General features: G+C 46.2%; 2 protein-coding genes across 7 annotated transcripts in view; one reads left to right on the top strand and one right to left on the bottom strand.

Annotated features, from left to right (window-relative positions):
* The window catches only part of LOC119304164 (alpha-L-fucosidase 2-like), an 11,562-nt gene extending 9,737 nt beyond the window's left edge, over positions 1-1,825 (top strand). Inside the window, exons 8-10 of the mRNA XM_037581335.1 lie at positions 17-165; positions 251-446; positions 536-1,825. Coding sequence (XP_037437232.1) covers positions 17-165; positions 251-446; positions 536-848 — 658 coding nt within the window. The 3' untranslated portion in view covers positions 849-1,825. The remainder of the gene's footprint in view (positions 1-16; positions 166-250; positions 447-535) is intronic.
* Positions 1,826-2,011: 186 nt separating this feature from the next.
* On the bottom strand, positions 2,012-4,530 carry LOC119304163 (MADS-box transcription factor 51-like). 6 transcript variants are annotated; one of them, XM_037581334.1, is made up of 6 exons: positions 4,185-4,528; positions 3,849-3,930; positions 3,385-3,434; positions 3,202-3,298; positions 2,607-2,688; positions 2,012-2,531 (listed from the first exon to the last, which is right to left on the bottom strand). In XM_037581334.1, the coding sequence occupies exons 1-5, from the start codon at positions 4,484-4,486 to the stop codon at positions 2,656-2,658; spliced, it is 564 nt and encodes a 187-aa protein (XP_037437231.1). In that variant the 5' UTR covers positions 4,487-4,528; the 3' UTR covers positions 2,012-2,531; positions 2,607-2,655. The 6 variants fall into 6 exon arrangements, 5 of the variants coding, with proteins under 5 accessions (XP_037437231.1, XP_037437229.1, XP_037437230.1 ...); XR_005148122.1 differs by having other exon boundaries at positions 2,607-3,298; positions 4,185-4,530; XM_037581332.1 differs by lacking the exon at positions 2,607-2,688 and having other exon boundaries at positions 2,012-2,380; positions 4,185-4,529.
* Between the last annotated feature and the right edge of the window lie 12,791 nt (positions 4,531-17,321).

The raw sequence follows: 17,321 nt of genomic DNA, 5'->3' as shown, positions 1-17,321 counted from the left end.
AATGATTTGTGTCATACATGTTAATGCAGGCACTAGATTTTAAGGACCCAGAAGTCCAACATAGGCACCTGTCGCATCTCTTTGGACTTTACCCTGGACATACTATAGCCATGGATAATGACCCTGATGTTTGTGAAGCTGTTGCCAATAGCCTTTACAAAAGAGGTTAGCTCAACTCAAAAGCTGGACACATTGGACTACTATTGACACATTTTATCTAATTTATCTCATCTCTCCCTCTTGCTGACAGGTGAAGATGGCCCCGGATGGTCAACTACATGGAAAATGGCTTTGTGGGCGCGTCTTCTGAACAGTGAAAATGCATACAGAATGGTTTTAAAGCTGATCACCTTGGTTCCTCCCGGTGGTAAGGTTGAGTTTGAAGGAGGACTCTATACCAATCTGTGGACAGCACACCCGCCATTCCAAATAGACGCAAACTTCGGGTACATCGACCTCCCAACTCCTCACCATGGCATCTGAGTCTTCAGAAACTAAAGAAGCATTTCTGATCCCGCTCTTTCTGTTCTGACAGATTTGCAGCTGCCCTTGCTGAGATGTTGATCCAGAGCACACAGAGTGACCTTTATTTGCTCCCCGCTCTGCCGAGAGATAGGTGGCCCACGGGCAGCGTCAAAGGGCTGAAGGCCCGCGGTGATGTGACCGTCGACATCCGCTGGAAGGAAGGGGAGCTTCATGAAGCAGTGCTATGGTCGTCAAATGATCGAAATACAGTCGCAAGGCTGCATTATGGCAAAGAGGTTGCTGCTGTGACAGTTCGTCGCGGTATTGTTTACAGGTTTTGTAGCGGATTGCGATGTCTGGAGACATGGCCACTCTGCAAATGACTGTCCCATGCCATGCACTTGAAAATGCTTGAATTAGTCATTTTTTTCATTTTTCACTATTGGACACAATGGTACATCAAGGGACACAGTTACTGCCAGTTTGACTGGGGAGTGTGAGGACCAATTTATCTTAGCATTTTGTGACAAAAATGCTACTCATATATTGGAAATATGCTACTGCTCCTTCTTCAGCTTTTATTTACATTCTTTCATGGAGCATGGATAAAATTAGTTGAAGATTGTTAGGACGTGCTATATCACACCACAAAGAGCTGTAATGAGAAAATAAAATGGGGTAGTTCCTTACATGATAGTGAATAAAAAAATTCTTCTATTTCAAGGTTTGAATAATAATTTCAAGATTTCAGGGAAATATTTGAGACTCAAGTTTTCACAACTCGAAGCACCCAAATCTGGGTCAAGGGGACTTGAGCTCGGATCCGACGGTCCATTAGTAAAAGTGTGGGCGTGTTAGCACGAGTGACTTTCTTTATTTTCTTTTCTTTTTTTCCATGGCCTGGTCACATTCCTGTAACTTGTAAAATTACCCTCTTCTTATATGCAAAAGCAGAGCTTCTTCTGCTAGTTCCAGTCAAAATATCACACCCTTGTTCCTTGATTTGCACCCTAGGCTCTCTACCATAGTTGAGAACAATCTATGATACGTACACTGCGATCCTTGTTGGCCAGCAATCTTGACTTTGCAGGCAACACATGCACGAACCACCGAACCGACGACGAATCGCTCAATACAGCAACATGTTCTGCTTATCCTGCTTCTTTTGCGTCATGCCTCATATAAACAAGCGACACAGAAATCCCAAATCAGCAATGTGGAATGGAATAAAAAACCAGCCTAAGAGGGTAACAACATCTACGTCAGGTTATCCTATATATATACCTAAATAGTTGATCCACATTAACTCTAATTCTCTCAACATGCAGCCCTCCACCCTCCACATCACCAAATGTCCACAACAGCATCCACTAACACCATTGTGTAGCACATGCATACCCCAATTTAATTGTTTTTTTTGCCGAAACCTCAATTTAATTGTTGCAACTCCAATGGTCCAACGTACATGCATACTCTTTGTTCACACATAATTAATTTTGAAAATAAAGCTTTCGATTTAAGTCATTTTGTTCATGCATAAATATAATACATCCAAAAATAATCTTTTAATTTCCTGCAGCAACGTGCGGGGTAATCATGACCTAGTTTATATAAAGTGCACATCCACGTAAACTTATTTTTCACGCAGCTGCGTATGACACTAGCAGCAGTGAAGACTGACAACAGACTGATAGGAAAAGCACAAGGCAAGGCAGCAGTGTGGCATCAGCAAATACATGCATTACACATATAGACTACTCAGCTCCTTCCTTCCTCTTGTTCCCTAGGACTGATGGAGTTCCCGCCCCTCGCGCCTCTGTTTCGTTGCGCCAACATCTGCACTCCAGCGACAGCAAACCAAAGCTTGTTATCAAGTCTTTGTGCATGGATTCAGAGGATACAGTAGTATCCTGTCCTGCTTTGCACAGCAAAAAGCCTTGTGAATAGCCTTTCTATTGATTGAACTCTCATGCCAAGTTTTCTTCCAAAACTTAATTTCCTGTTTGCATGTAACTGACAGGATCCATTCTGATGTCTCCATTTTGTCTGCCATTGCAGTACTAAGCCTGCAATGCAAACAGGTTCTACTATTGCTATGGAATGGGCTACACAATTCTCAGAAAAATGACAATGCGACCCACTTGTCATCGAGTCTTGTGTAGCCAGAACATCTGTTGACTTCGGCTATCTTCACATCACTGGATAGTTCATCGAAGTGTAGTTCTACACAATCAAGGATTATACTTTGTACCAGAGTAGCACATCTAGCTTAATGCTGAATTTAGAAAATGTACTAGCCGTTCTGAAATATCAAAGACAGCTACATGCACTGTGAAGTAGCCAATGAGTTTTTCATCCTATCTATTTTACCTATCATTTACCAAGATATAGGAACTAACACATTCAGGAGCATTATCTCAAGAGTCAAGATGTAACTACATCATTGAACTATCTCTAGTGCTTAAGAATAGCCAATCGAAATGAAAAATACTTACCTTACACCATTAGGTAGGAGATTTTTTTGTTAAGGAACCAGTGATTGCTTATGTCTAGTTAGATCATCGAGAGCGAACTAAGATCATGCTAAAGCCATGAGCTGTTGAATTAGTTGAAATGGCCGAAAACAGAGCCATTTTCCTGATGGCTCAAGGGTGCAACAGGATTACAGGAACCAGAAACTTGATTCTTGGCTACAAAAGGTCGATTAGAAATATCAACAGAGCCATTTAGGTGTACCTTCTTGGATTTTGTATTCTCCAAAGCATCAGTGAGTAGTTTCTCCAGTTTCTCTAACTCATTAGCATCTGAGTCATCCGCATTGTTTTGAAGAGACCTTCAAGATTGCATATAATCAGCATTGGGCTAAACAGAGTAAATAACATACTAGTAGAAGGTACTGTGAAAGGCCTCGAGGGCTACCAGGAAGCAATCTCCTTAAGTCTTGACTGTATATTGGAAGGATCTTTATCCTGGTTCAGAACCAACATATCATGTCAGAGATATTTGGATATATATAGGCAATCTCGCTTAGAAAGAGTACATAAATAATTATAAAATTTTGGCTATCCTAGATACTGAATGCTGCAGTTACGACCTAGACCTGGATTATAGAAAATAAAGATGACTTGTTCAGATAAGCTAGTAGCTACACTAAAAAATATCATATTTGCATTCATTTTGCTGGTCATCTTGGTGCATAGTCAACATAATCCATGAGACACTTCATCATGCGTTGCGTATAGTGCATTTCCATAGTAAATTCATATATATATATATATATATAGACCCGATTAAATCCACAGTATTATACTTGGCAGCTAAATGTTCCACTCCTAAACTAGCTCTAAGCTATGCACTAAGAAAAGCTAGAGAGATTAATTTACATTGTTGGTACTTGCACCGCCTTCATTCAGGTTCTTTCCGGCTCCTCCAAATGCCTGATAGCGGTCGTATGTATCTTCTATGCTGAAAACAAATGGATACTGTTAACGTTTGGAAACTGTACGTTCAAAGCTTTAGGCAGGCTTGGCTGGCAATTTCAAACACAGTTCTATCAAGGTACAGTGAGAAAATAATACTCCCTTCGATCCATATTAATTGCCGCTGGTTTAGTACCGATATAGCAACAAATTTGTTATAGGCAATTGTCCATATATATAACGATTATTGGAGCGGATATATATAGGTAAATAAATACACAAAGCACACCCTGCATATACCTGGAGGAGGCGTACTCGTAGAGCCTGCCGGCGGGGGAGAAGACGAGCAGCGCGACCTCGGCGTCGCAGAGGAGGCCGAGCTCGAAGGCCTTCTTGAAGAGGCCCGAGCGGCGCTTGGAGAAGCGCACCTGCCGGCTCGTCCGGTCCTCGATCCGCCGCAGCTCGACCGGCCCGCGCCGCGCCATCGCTCGCCTCCTCCTCCGGTTGCCGCTCGCTCGCTGGCGTACGTCTCTCGATGATTGGAGTGGATGGTGAGGGGAGCGGGCGAATATGAGAGAGAGGGACGGGACGGGGTCCTCCATGAGGTTGACGAACCACCAAACCAAGCTGCATGCATGTCCAGAAATATCCGCCGAAAGTGGTTAAATTACGTCAGGATAAGGATGCCGTTCAGGGCAGACTGCATGTCCCATGGCGCGATCGGATCTGAAACGGCCCCACGCCCTCCTTGCTGCATCTCTCGTGTCACCGTCACGTGCCAAGCCAGAAAATTCTAGGACTTTGCTCCGCTTCCTTTTTGATTCTTGTTGATTTTCGGTAACCCCGACCGATGACGCGAAAAATTTAATAAAAACAACATAAATCGATACTTTCACAAAACCACTTCCTGCATTAACTCAATCAATTCTTAGCTAAATCAAAACTTTTCTTACCTTTCCCTATCCATGATCTCATCAAATTAAATATTACCAAAATTGATGTAAGATATATGTCCGGCAAGATTGATGTTGCACAGGCAATTAGCTAGTGAGTTTGACAGCTCTACTATACCTACCACACGCACAAAGGATCTCTTCCATTCTTTTGAAGATTCCAAACACAAAGGACAACACCAGCCACACCCATGCATTTTCATGGGGCGTCTTCCCTCTCCCTCCTCAAATTATATGAAGTCAGCAAATACTTCTCTAACTTTATGTTTAATCTTTTTGTTTCGCAAACCATTAGTCCAACCGACGACCCGGTTTCACCGTTGCTTCCATCGATCGGAAAAGAAACTATGTCCGTTTTTGGGAAGACATGCATCATGATGTCAAGGAAAATTACATGTTTCATCTCGCAAATCACAAATTATGTTTCTCTATGGGCTCGACACCATAAGAACATAGAGGAAAATAGTTTATGTTTTTTAAATGATTTATCTCACAACCATCGTATTCCTGGAAAAAGGAAAAGGGCATTGCTAGGGATCAGACTAACGATCAGAAGCATCGGGCTAGTGTGGCTTATTCTTTTTTTGCGGGTGAAAAAAACTTGTATTACTCAATCTCTACGCTTGTACAGTCCATCGCAGCCAACTCTATGGATATGTGAGGTCCAGAGCCCAACCAAGTCATGGTTCTACCCTCAATACGAGCAAAATTAGCTAGACTATCATTAACCTTATTCTGGCTACGATTTACATGAGTAATACAAACTTCACGAAGAGACATAAGATATTTAATCTCCTTTATGCGGGCTAGTGTGGCTTCGTTCATGAGACCATCCAAGATTAATGCTTCCTTTTCTTTGCATGATTTTTTTCCGTGTATGCTTATATCATGTAGTATACTCCAAGATTACATAATCAACACCGGCAGAGCTATTTTACATTATTTAGTTCACAAATCATGAGCCTCAATAACTAGTATCGGAAAGCACAACATAACAGAGTAACTTAGTGGCGAGACTCCAATTCTTAGGGACACTATTGGGACACACATCCATGACATGGGGTCCACCACAAGCTGCATACACATCATCGTCTACACATGGCCACATGAAAAGCTAGGTAAGTGCTTTGAATGTACTCGAAAGTTAACAACAACCGATTTTGATCGGGTCAACACTTTCTCAGGCTCTTTCATTCAATTCTTTTAATTTACTATGTTCCTTAATGTGGAAGCTCTTTAATTCAATTGAGATATTCAATTTTGTATTTAGTTTACGATTTTGGTCGGGCCAAGGATTTTTTAAATCAATCAGCAGCAACCGGCCTATAAAAGCATATCAATCCCGTGCACCCTTTCACCACCTGGATAAAAGAAGCGCTGCAATGTGATTATAATATCAATATAGTAGTACATGTGACTACCGACACAAAAATTTCCACACGTATATATAGGTTGGTTAGCGGATAACATAGAATCACACCACAAAATGCCCACCAAATATCTGCATTATAAATAAAAATAAACACACTTTATCATCTCCCCACCCGTCAAACTAAGTATCCCATGGGTCAAAATATAAAGGGTGTTAGTTTTGTAGAAAGTCAAATTTCTTTAACTTTGACCAAGTTCAAAGCAAAAATATTGACATCCATAATATTAAACTAAAAAATGGGAATTCATTTCATGATGATTTTAAAATACCAATTTGATATTATGGATTTTGATATATTTCTCTACAAATGTGATCAATTTTTTTGACTTTTCTTATAAATTTGAAATAGAGTGATTATTCTTTGAAGAAACCCAACCACACCAACGACGCAGCAAAGCGTGCCCAACCCTTTCAGTACAGATGATAGCAATAAAAGGGCATGATGATATACGAGCTAGGGCCTTTCCATAAATGCGAATATGGTTGCACTTTTTATAGTTCAATTAGGTGACACTATGGCTCGATCACGTTAATGAAGAAGATTGTTTTACAGTTTACACATGTTATAATTATTTATAATTAACCCGGGTCAAAATAAGCAATTCTTTACCGGGGGTCGATCAACCGAGCGTGGGTATAGTTCAAGGAAACCTCAAACCAATACAAAGTATGTTCCATCGCTATAATTTTACGTTGATGAAAAACAATCAGGATTGGGCGGCTGGATCGCATCGGTTAGATGCGTAACCGTCCTCAGCATATACCAACGCTGACCGCTAAAACGTATACTATATTTGGCCGCGGGCGTGACTGTACACATCCGTGGACAATGATACTAGAGCTGGCCATTCAATTGTGCCCGCATACATTTTAAGGCGGATTTGAACAAACCGAACGATTTCCAAGCAAACAAGATGGATTTCACTTAAGTCCGGATGTAATTTACATAAAACAGATGATATTTCGTCTACTCAACTAAAATCCAAAAAGAAACTAAAATAGCTTGTAGCAGACGATGACCTCGCAAGCCGTCCCAGGCTATCCATCGGCGCCTCCGTCGTTGTTCGTGCCGCCGCCGTCGTCTTTGCCATCGTCGGAGTAGTCCTTCCAGCGGCGGAAGGGCATGTGTAATGGCTTGATATTTCGTCACTTTTGTAAGAGGGTTTTGATGTGGTTTTCACAAGGTTTTCGATATTTCTCCCATTTTTCTAACGCTAATCCTTCAAGGAAAAAAGACTTGTTTTTATCATTGATGTGCAGGAAACATATTTGAAAGGAAACCAATCAATATCCTGTCAAATAAAGATATCTAGAGCAACTTCTCTTTTGGGCAAAAAGTCAACAGTGCCAACAAAGCCCAAGACATCACATGGTATGAGCTGGTCCCACTTGTACCAGTGATCGTACAACTTAGGGCATCTCCAGCCGCGCCCCCAACAGGCCCTCCCCAGGCGATTTTGCCGCGCCGGCGCCAAAAAAACGGCCCAGTCGCGCTTCCAGAAGCCCGTTTTTCGCCGGCTCGGGCCAAAACTGGTGCCGGCGGACCCAGGCAGAACCCGGCGCCCTGGGGGGCGCTTGGGGAGCCGGCACAAGCGAAAAAGGCGCGTGGGCCCGCCCTGGCGGCGACCCGAGGGCCTTTTCCCGCCGCTTCTTGACGCTTTTCCCTCGCATCTCTTCTGCTCGCTCGCCTTCCTCCCGCCATTCCCTCCCTTTCTCCCGCCAAACCCCCTCCAGCTCGCCTTCCAGTCGCCGCCATGCCGCCGAAGAAGTATGCCATGTCGCGCGCGGCGGCAACCACGACTGGCATCGTGGCCCAGCCGAAGCAGAGGAAGCCGAGGGCGCCGCCATCGAAGCCATCGGGCATGTCGAGCGCCGAGTGGAGGGTGGAAGTTCAGCGACGCGACGCAGTCACCACCGACCGGTGGAACAGGGCCATTGCCAAGAAGGCCCGCGACAACGCGGCGCGTGCGGCGGCGTCTTCCTCATCGGTCGACCACGCGGGGATGATGAATCCACCCGTCGTCAGCCACGCCCAGTACGCGCCCTGGGGACAGCAAGGCGTCGGGTCTCCATGTGGATCGTCGTCGCCCGGCTACGCCGACGGCGACGCGCACGGGGGGTTCAACCCAAACATGACCTTCCCCCATGGCCACCCCGCGACGCGCACACCCTCGCCCGCCTTCGTCGGCGTGCAGTACCCTCCATACAACTACTCGCCGCCCGCCGCCTACGCATCCACACCGACGCCCCATCTCCGCCGTGGACCGCTGCCCTTCTCGCACCTCGGCGACACCGACGACACAGGACCCGACATGGACGACATCATCGCGACAGGATCGACCGCGGCCGCCGCGTCTCCCGGGTTCGCCACCCAGGACGAGGTAGTGGATCTCAGCGGCGACATAGAGGCCGAGCTCGGCTATGTCTACGACGAGGACGCACACGAAGCGCAGGAACCCGAGGAGGAGGAGGACAAGGAGGAGGAGGAGGAGCCGGCTCATGTTCCGACGAAGGGGCGCTAGAAGAAGAAGAAGCGGGCGGCTAGGTCAGGCGAACCGCGCATCAAGTGGACGTCCAAGGAGGAGGAATGCCTCGCCGAAGCATGGAAAGTCGTCTGCCTCGACCCGACCACCGGCGCGAACCAGAGCTTGGAGATGTACTGGGACCGCATCAAGGCCGAGTTCGACGAGCGGAAGCTCGTCGACCCGTACTTCAAAGGCGTCTACATGCAGCGTGGCTCCAAGGCGATGGCGAACCATTGGGGGCGTATCTAGTTGGCGTGCAACAAATGGCATGGAAACGTCGAGGAGGTCGCGGCTCGCCCGGAGAGCGGCGCCAGCGTTGACGATCAGGTACGCACGCCGTTCGCCCGCATCTCTTCGTCGGCAACGCCCGCCGCCCGCCAACTGTTTGTTCCTCCACGCAGCTGCTGCGTATGTTCACCATGTATCGGCGCGACAACCAAGATGCCGACTTCAAGCACCTCCACGTCTACAAGCGCATTGACAAGTGCGAGAAGTGGGCGGTGTTGGGGAACGTTGCAGAAAACAAAAATTTTCCTACGGTTTCACCAAGATCCATCTATGAGTTCATCTAGCAACGAGTGATCGGATTGCATCTACATACCTTTATAGATCACGCGCGGAAGCGTTCAAAGAACGGGGATGAGGAAGTCGTACTCGACGTGATCCAAATCACCGAAGATCCTAGCGCCGAACGGACGGCACCTCCGCGTTCAACACACGTACGGTCAGCGTGACGTCTCCTCCTTCTTGATCCAGCAAGGGGAAGGAGAGGTTGATGAAGATCCAGCAGCACGACGGCGTGGTGGTGGATGCAGGGGTCACCGCAGCAGGGCTTCGCCGTTTTACTGCGAGAGGGAGAGGTGTAGCAGGGGAGAGGGAGGCGCCAAGACTCAAGCGTGCGGTTTCCCCCTCCCTCCCCCCCTTTATATAGGCCCCCTAGGGGGTGCGTCGGCCCTAGGAGATGGGATCTCCTAGGGGGGGCGGTGGCCAAGGGGTGGAGTGCCCCCCAAGCTAGGTGGGGCGCCCCCCCACCCTAGGGTTCCCAACCCTAGGCGCATGGGGTGGGCCAAGGGAGGCGCACCAGCCCACTATGGGCTGGTTCCCCTTCCCACTTTAGCCCATGAGGCCCTCCGGGATGGGTGGCCCCACACGGTGGACCCCCGGGACCCTTCCGGTGGTCCCGGTACAATACCGGTGACCCCCGAAACTCTCTCGATGGCCGAAACTGCACTTCATCTATATAATTCTTCACCTCTGGACCATTCCGGAACTCCTCGCGACTTCCGGGATCTCATCCGGGACTCTGAACAACTTTCGGGTTACTGCATATTCATATCTCTACAACCCTAGTGTCACCGAATCTTAAGTGTGTAGACCCTACGGGTTCGGGAGACATGTAGACATGACCGAGACGGCTCTCCGGTCAATAACCAACAGCGGGATCTGGATACCCATGTTGGCTCCCACATGCTCCTCGATGATCTCATCGGATGAACCAGGATGTCGAGGATTCAAGCAACCCCGTATACAATTCCCTTTGTCAATCGGTAAGTTACTTGCCCGAGATTCGATCGTCGGTATCCCAATACCTTGTTCAATCTCATTACCGGCAAGTCACTTTACTCGTACCGTAATGCATGATCCCGTGACCAGACACTTGGTCACTTTGAGCTCATTATGATGATGCATTACCGAGTGGGCCCAGAGATACCTCTCCGTTATACGGAGTGAGAAATCCCAGTCTTGATCCGTGTCAACCCAACAGACACTTTCGGAGATACCCGTATTATACCTTTATAGTCACCCACTTATGTTGTGACGTTTGGTACACCCAAAGCACTCCTGCAGTATCCGGGAGTTACACGATCTCATGGTCTAAGGAAAAGATACTTGACATTGGAAAAACTTTAGCAAACGAACTATACGATCTTGTGCTATGTTTAGGATTGGGTCTTGTCCATCACATCATTCTCCTAATGATGTGATCTCGTTATCAATGACATCCAATGTCCATAGTCAGGAAACCATGACTATCTGTTGATCAACGAGCTAGTCAACTAGAGGCTTACTAGGGACATGTTGGTGTCTATGTATTCACACATGTATTACGATTTCCGGATAACACAATTATAGCATGGATAAAAGACAATTATCATGAACAAGGAAATATAATAATAATCCTTTTATTATTGCCTCTAGGGCATATTTCCAACAGTCTCCCACTTGCACTAGAGTCAATAATCTAGTTACATTGTGATGAATCGAACACCCATGGAATTCTGGTGTTGATCATGTTTTGCTCTAGGGAGAGGTTTAGTCAACGGATCTGCTACATTCAGGTCCGTATGTACTTTACAAATATCTATGTCTCCATCTTGAATATTTTCACGAATGGATTTGAAGCGACGCTTGATGTGCCTGGTCTTCTTGTGAAACCTGGGCTCCTTGGCAAGTGTAATAGCTCCAGTGTTGTCACAGAAGAGTTTGATCGGCCCTGACGCATTGGGTACGACTCCTAGGTCGGTGATGAACTCCTTCACCCAAATTGCTTCATGCGCTGCCTCCGAGGCTGCCATGTACTCCGCTTCACATGTAGATCCCGCCACGATGCTCTGCTTGCAACTGCACCAGCTTACTGCCCCACCATTCAAAATATACACGTATCCGGTCTGTGACTTAGAGTCATCCAGATCTGTTTCGAAGCTAGCGTTGACGTAACCCTTTACAACGAGCTCTTCGTCACCTCCATAAACAAGAAACATTTCCTTAGTCCTTTTCAGGTACTTCAGGATATTCTTGACCGCTGTCCAGTGTTCCTTGCCGGGATTACTTTGGTACCTACCTACGAAACTTACGGCAAGGTTTACATCAGGTCTGGTACACAGCATGGCATACATAATAGACCCTATGGCTGAGGCATAGGGGATGACACTCATCTCTTCTATATCTTCTGCCGTGGTCGGACATTGAGCTGAGCTCAATTTCACACCTTGCAACACAGGCAAGAACCCTTTCTTAGACTAATCCATATTGAACTTCTTCAATATCTTATCAAGGTATGTGCTTTGTGAAAGACCTATGAGGCGTCTTGATCTATCTCTATAGATCTTTATGCCTAATATATAAGCAGCTTCACCAAGGTCCTTCATTGAAAAACTCTTATTCAAGTAGGCCTTAATGTTGTCCAAAAGCTCTATATCATTTCCCATCAAAAGTATGTCATCTACATATAATATGAGAAATGCTACAGAGCTCCCACTCACTTTCTTGTAAATGCAGGCTTCTCCATAAGTCTGCATAAACCCAAACGCTTTGATCATCTCATCAAAGCGAATATTCCAACTCCGAGATGCTTGCACCAGCCCATAAATGGATCGCTGGAGCTTGCATACCTTGTTAGCATTCTTAGGGTCGACAAAACCTTCCGGCTGCATCATATACAATTCTTCCTTAAGGAAACCATTAAGGAATGCCGTTTTGACGTCCATTTGCCATATCTCATAATCATAGTATGCGGCAATTGCTAACATAATTCGGACGGACTTCAGCTTCGCTACCGGTGAGAAAGTCTCATCTTAGTCAACCCCTTGAACTTGCCGATAACCCTTAGCGACAAGTCGAGCTTTATAGATGGTAACATTACCATCCGCGTCTGTCTTCTTCTTAAAGATCCATTTGATTTCTATCGCTCGCCGATCATCGGGAAAGTCTGTCAAAGTCCATACTTTGTTTTCATACATGGATCCTATCTCGGATTGCATGGCTTCAAGCCATTTGTTGGAATCTGGGCCTGCCATCGCTTCTTCTTAGTTCGAAGGTTAACCGTTGTCTAACAACATGATTTCCAAGACAGGGTTGCCGTACCACTCTGGTGCGGAACGTGTCCTTGTGGACCTACGAAGTTCAGTAGCAACTTGATCTGAAGTTTCATGATCATCATCATTAACTTCCTCTCTAGTCGGTGCAGGCACCTCAGGAACATTTTCTTGTGTTGCACCACTTTCCGGTTCAAGAGGTAATACTTCATCAAGTTCTACTTTCCTCCCACTTACTTCTTTCGAGAGAAACTCTTTCTCTAGAAAGGATCCATTCTTGGCAACAAAGATCTTGCCTTCGAATCTGAGGTAGAAGGTATACCCAATAGTTTCTTTAGGGTATCCTATGAAGACGCATTTTTCCGACTTGGGTTCGAGCTTTTCAGGTTGAAGTTTCTTGACATAAGCATCGCATCCCCAAACTTTTAGAAACGACAGCTTAGGTTTCTTCCCAAACCATAATTCATACGGTGTCGTCTCAACGGATTTCGACGGTACCCTATTTAAAGTGAATGCGGCAGTATCTAAAGCATAGCCCCAAAATGATAGCGGTAAATCGGTAAGAGACATCATAGATCGCACCATATCTAATAGAGTGCGATTACGACGTTCGGACACACCATTACGCTGACGTGTTTCAGGCGGCGTCAGTTGTGAAACTATTCCACACTTTCTTAAGTGTGTGCCAAATTCGTGACTCAAGTATTCTCCTCCATGATCTGATCGCAAGAACTTGATTTTCCTGTCATGTTGATTCTCAACCTCACTCTGAAATTCCTTGAACTTTTCAAAGGTCTCATACTTGTGTTTCATTAAATAGACATACCCATATCTACTCAAGTCATCAGTGAGGGTGAGAACATAACGATAGCCACCGCGAGCCTCAACACTCATTGGACCGCACACATCAGTATGTATGATTTCCAATAAGTTGGTTGCTCGCTCCATTGTTCCTGAGAACGGAGTCTTGGTCATTTTACCCATGAGGCATGGTTCGCACGTGTCAAATGATTCGTAATCAAGAGACTCTAAAAGTCCATCTGCATGGAGCTTCTTCATGCGTTTGACACCTATGTGACCAAGGCGGCAGTGCCACAAGTATGTGGGACTATCATTATCAACCTTACATCTTTTGGTACTCACACTATGAATATGTGTAGCATTACACTCGAGATTCATTAAGAATAAACCATTCACCATCGGAGCATGACCATAAAACATATCTCTCATATAAATAGAACAACCATTATTCTCGGATTTAAATGAGTAGCCATCTCGTATTAAACGAGATCCTGATACAATGTTCATGCTCAAACTTGGCACTAAATAACAATTATTGAGGTTCAAAACTAATCCCGTAGGCAAATGTAGAGGTAGCGTGCCGACGGCGATCACATCGACCTTGGAACCATTCCCGACGCGCATCATCACCTCGTCCTTCGCCAGTCTCCGCTTATTCCGCAGCTGCTGCTTTGAGTTACAAATGTGAGCAACTGCACCGGTATCAAATACCCAGGAGCTACTACGAGTACTGGTAAGGTACACATCAATTACATGTATATCACATATACCTTTCGTTTTGCCGGCCTTCTTGTCCGCTAAGTATTTGGGGCAGTTCCGCTTCCAGTGACCACTTTCCTTGCAACAAAAGCACTCAGTCTCGGGCTTGGGTCCATTCTTTGGCTTCTTCCCGGCAGCTTGCTTACCGGGCGCGGCAACTCCCTTGCCGTCCTTCTTGAAGTTCTTCTTACCCTTACCTTTCTTGAACTTAGTAGTTTTATTCACCATCAACACTTGATGTTCCTTTTTTACTTCTACCTCTGCTGATTTCAGCATTGCAAATACTTCAGGAATGATCTTTTCCATCCCCTGCATATTGAAGTTCATCACAAATCTCTTGTAGCTCGGTGGAAGTGACTGAAGGATTCTGTCAATGACCGCGTCATCCGGGAGATTAACTCCCAGCTGAGTCAAGCGGTTATGTAACCCTGACATAGTGAGTATGTGCTCACTGACAGAACTATTTTCCTCCATCTTACAGCTGAAGAACTTGTCGGAGACTTCATATCTCTCGACCCGGGCATGAGCTTGAAAAACCATTTTCAGCTCTTCGAACATCTCATATGCTCCATGTCTCTCAAAATGCTTTTGGAGCCCCGGTTCTCAGCTGTAAAGCATGCCGCACTGAACGAGGGAGTAATCATCGGTACATGTCTGCCAAGCGTTCATAACGTCTTGTTTTGCAGGGAGAACAGGTGCTTCACCTAGCGGTGCTTGTAGGACATAATCTTTCTTGGCAGCTATGAGGATGATCCTCAGGTTCCGGACCCAGTCCGTATAGTTGCTGCCATCGTCTTTCAGCTTGGTTTTCTCTAGGAACGCGTTGAAGTTGAGGACAACGTTGGCCATTTGATCTACAATACATGTTGTAAAGATTTTAGACTAAGTTCATGATAATTAAGTTCATCTAAATCAAATTTTTCAATGAACTCCCACTCAGATAGACATCCCTCCAGTCATCTAAGTATAACATGATCCGAGTTAACTAGGCCGTGTCCGATCATCACGTGAGACGGACTAGCCAACATCGGTGAACATCTTCATGTTGATCGTATCTTCTATACGACTCATGCTCGACCTTTCGGTCTTCTGTGTTCCGAGGCCATGTCTGTACATGCTAGGATCGTCAAGTCAACCTAAGTGTTTGCATGTGTAAATCTGTCTTACACCCGTTGTATGTGAACGTTGGAATCTATCACACCCGATCATCACGTGGTGCTTCGAAACAACGAACTGTCGCAACGGTGCACAGTTAGGGGGAACACTTTCTTGAAATTATTATGAGGGATCATCTTATTTACTACCGTCGTTCTAAGTAAACAAGATGCAAAAACATGATAAACATCACATGCAATCAAATAATAATAGTGACATGATATGGCTAATATCACATAGATCCTTTGATCTCCATCTTGGGGCTCCATGATCATCTTGTCACCGGCATGACACCATGATCTCCATCATCGTGTCTCCATGAAGTTGCTCGCCAACTATTACTTCTACTACTATGGCTAACACGTTTAGCAATAAAGTAAAGTAATTTACATGGCGTTTCTCAATGACACGCAGGTCATACAAAAATTAAAGACAACTCCTATGGCTCCTGCCGGTTGTCATACTCATCGACATGCAAGTCGTGATTCCTATTACAATAGCATGAACATCTCATACATCACATATATATCATTCATCATTCATCACAACTTTGGCCATATCACATCACAAAACACTTGCTGCAAAAACAAGTTAGACGTCCTCTAATTGTTGTTGCAAGTTTTACATGGCTGCAATAGGGTTCTAGCAAGAACGTTTTCTTACCTACGTGAAAGCCACAACGTGATTTGTCAACTTCTATTTAACCTTCATAAGGACCCTTTTCATCGAATCCGCTCCAACTAAAGTGGGAGAGACAGACACCCGCCAGCCACCTTATGCAACTAGTGCATGTCAGTCGGTGGAACCGGTCTCACGTAAGCGTACGTGTAAGGTAGGTCCGGGCCGCTTCATCCCACAATACTGCTGAAGCAAAATAAGACTAGTAGCGGCAAGAAAGTTGACAACATCTACGCCCACAACAAATTGTGTTCTACTCGTGCAAAGAGAACTATGCATAGACCTAGCTCATGATGCCACTGTTGGGGAACGTTGCAGAAAACAAAAAATTTCCTACGGTTTCACCAAGATCCATCTATGAGTTCATCTAGCAACGAGTGATCGGATTGCATATACATACCTTTGTAGATCACGCGCGGAAGCGTTCAAAGAACGGGGATGAGGAAGTCGTACTCGACGTGATCCAAATCATCGGAGATCCTAGCGCCGAACGGACGGCACCTCCGCGTTCAACACACGTACGGTCAGCGTGACGTCTCCTCCTTCTTGATCCAGCAAGGGGAAGGAGAGGTTGATGAAGATCCAGCAGCACGACGGCGTGGTGGTGGATGCAGGGGTCACCGCAGCAGGGCTTCATCGTTTTACTGCGAGAGGGAAAGGTGTAGCAGGGGAGAGGGAGGCGCCAAGACTCAAGCGTGCGGCTGCCCCCTCCCTCCCCCCTTTATATAGGCCCCCTAGGGGGTGCGCCGGCCCTAGGAGATGGGATCTCCTAGGGGGGCGGCGGCCAAGGGGTGGAGTGCCCCCCAAGCCAGGTGGGGCGCCCCCCCACCCTAGGGTTCCCAACCCTAGGCGCATGGGGTGGGCCAAGGGGGGCGCACCAGCCCACTATGGGCTGGTTCCCCTCCCCACTTTAGCCCATGGGGCCCTCCGGGATGGGTGGCCCCACCCGATGGACCCCCGGGACCCTTCTGGTGGTCCTGGTACAATACCGGTGACCCCCGAAACTCTCCCGATGGCCGAAACTGCACTTGCTATATATAACTCTTCACCTCCGGACCATTCCGGAACTCCTCGCGATGTCCGGGATCTCATCCGGGACTCCGAACAACTTTCGGGTTACTGCATATTCATATCTCTACAACCCTAGCATCACCGAACATTAAGTGTGTAGACCCTATGGGTTCGGGAGACATGTAGACATGACCGAGACGGCTCTCCGGTCAATAACCAACAGCGGGATCTGGATACCCATGTTGGCTCCCACATGCTCCTCGATGATCTCATCGGATGAACCACGATGTCGAGGATTCAAGCAACCC

The sequence above is a fragment of the Triticum dicoccoides genome, chromosome 5A (genome assembly GCF_002162155.2).
Source record: "Triticum dicoccoides isolate Atlit2015 ecotype Zavitan chromosome 5A, WEW_v2.0, whole genome shotgun sequence".
Lineage (NCBI taxonomy): Eukaryota > Viridiplantae > Streptophyta > Magnoliopsida > Poales > Poaceae > Triticum > Triticum dicoccoides.
The sequence above is the reverse complement of the archived record's forward strand: the minus strand, read 5'-3'. Positions and strand labels throughout refer to the sequence as shown.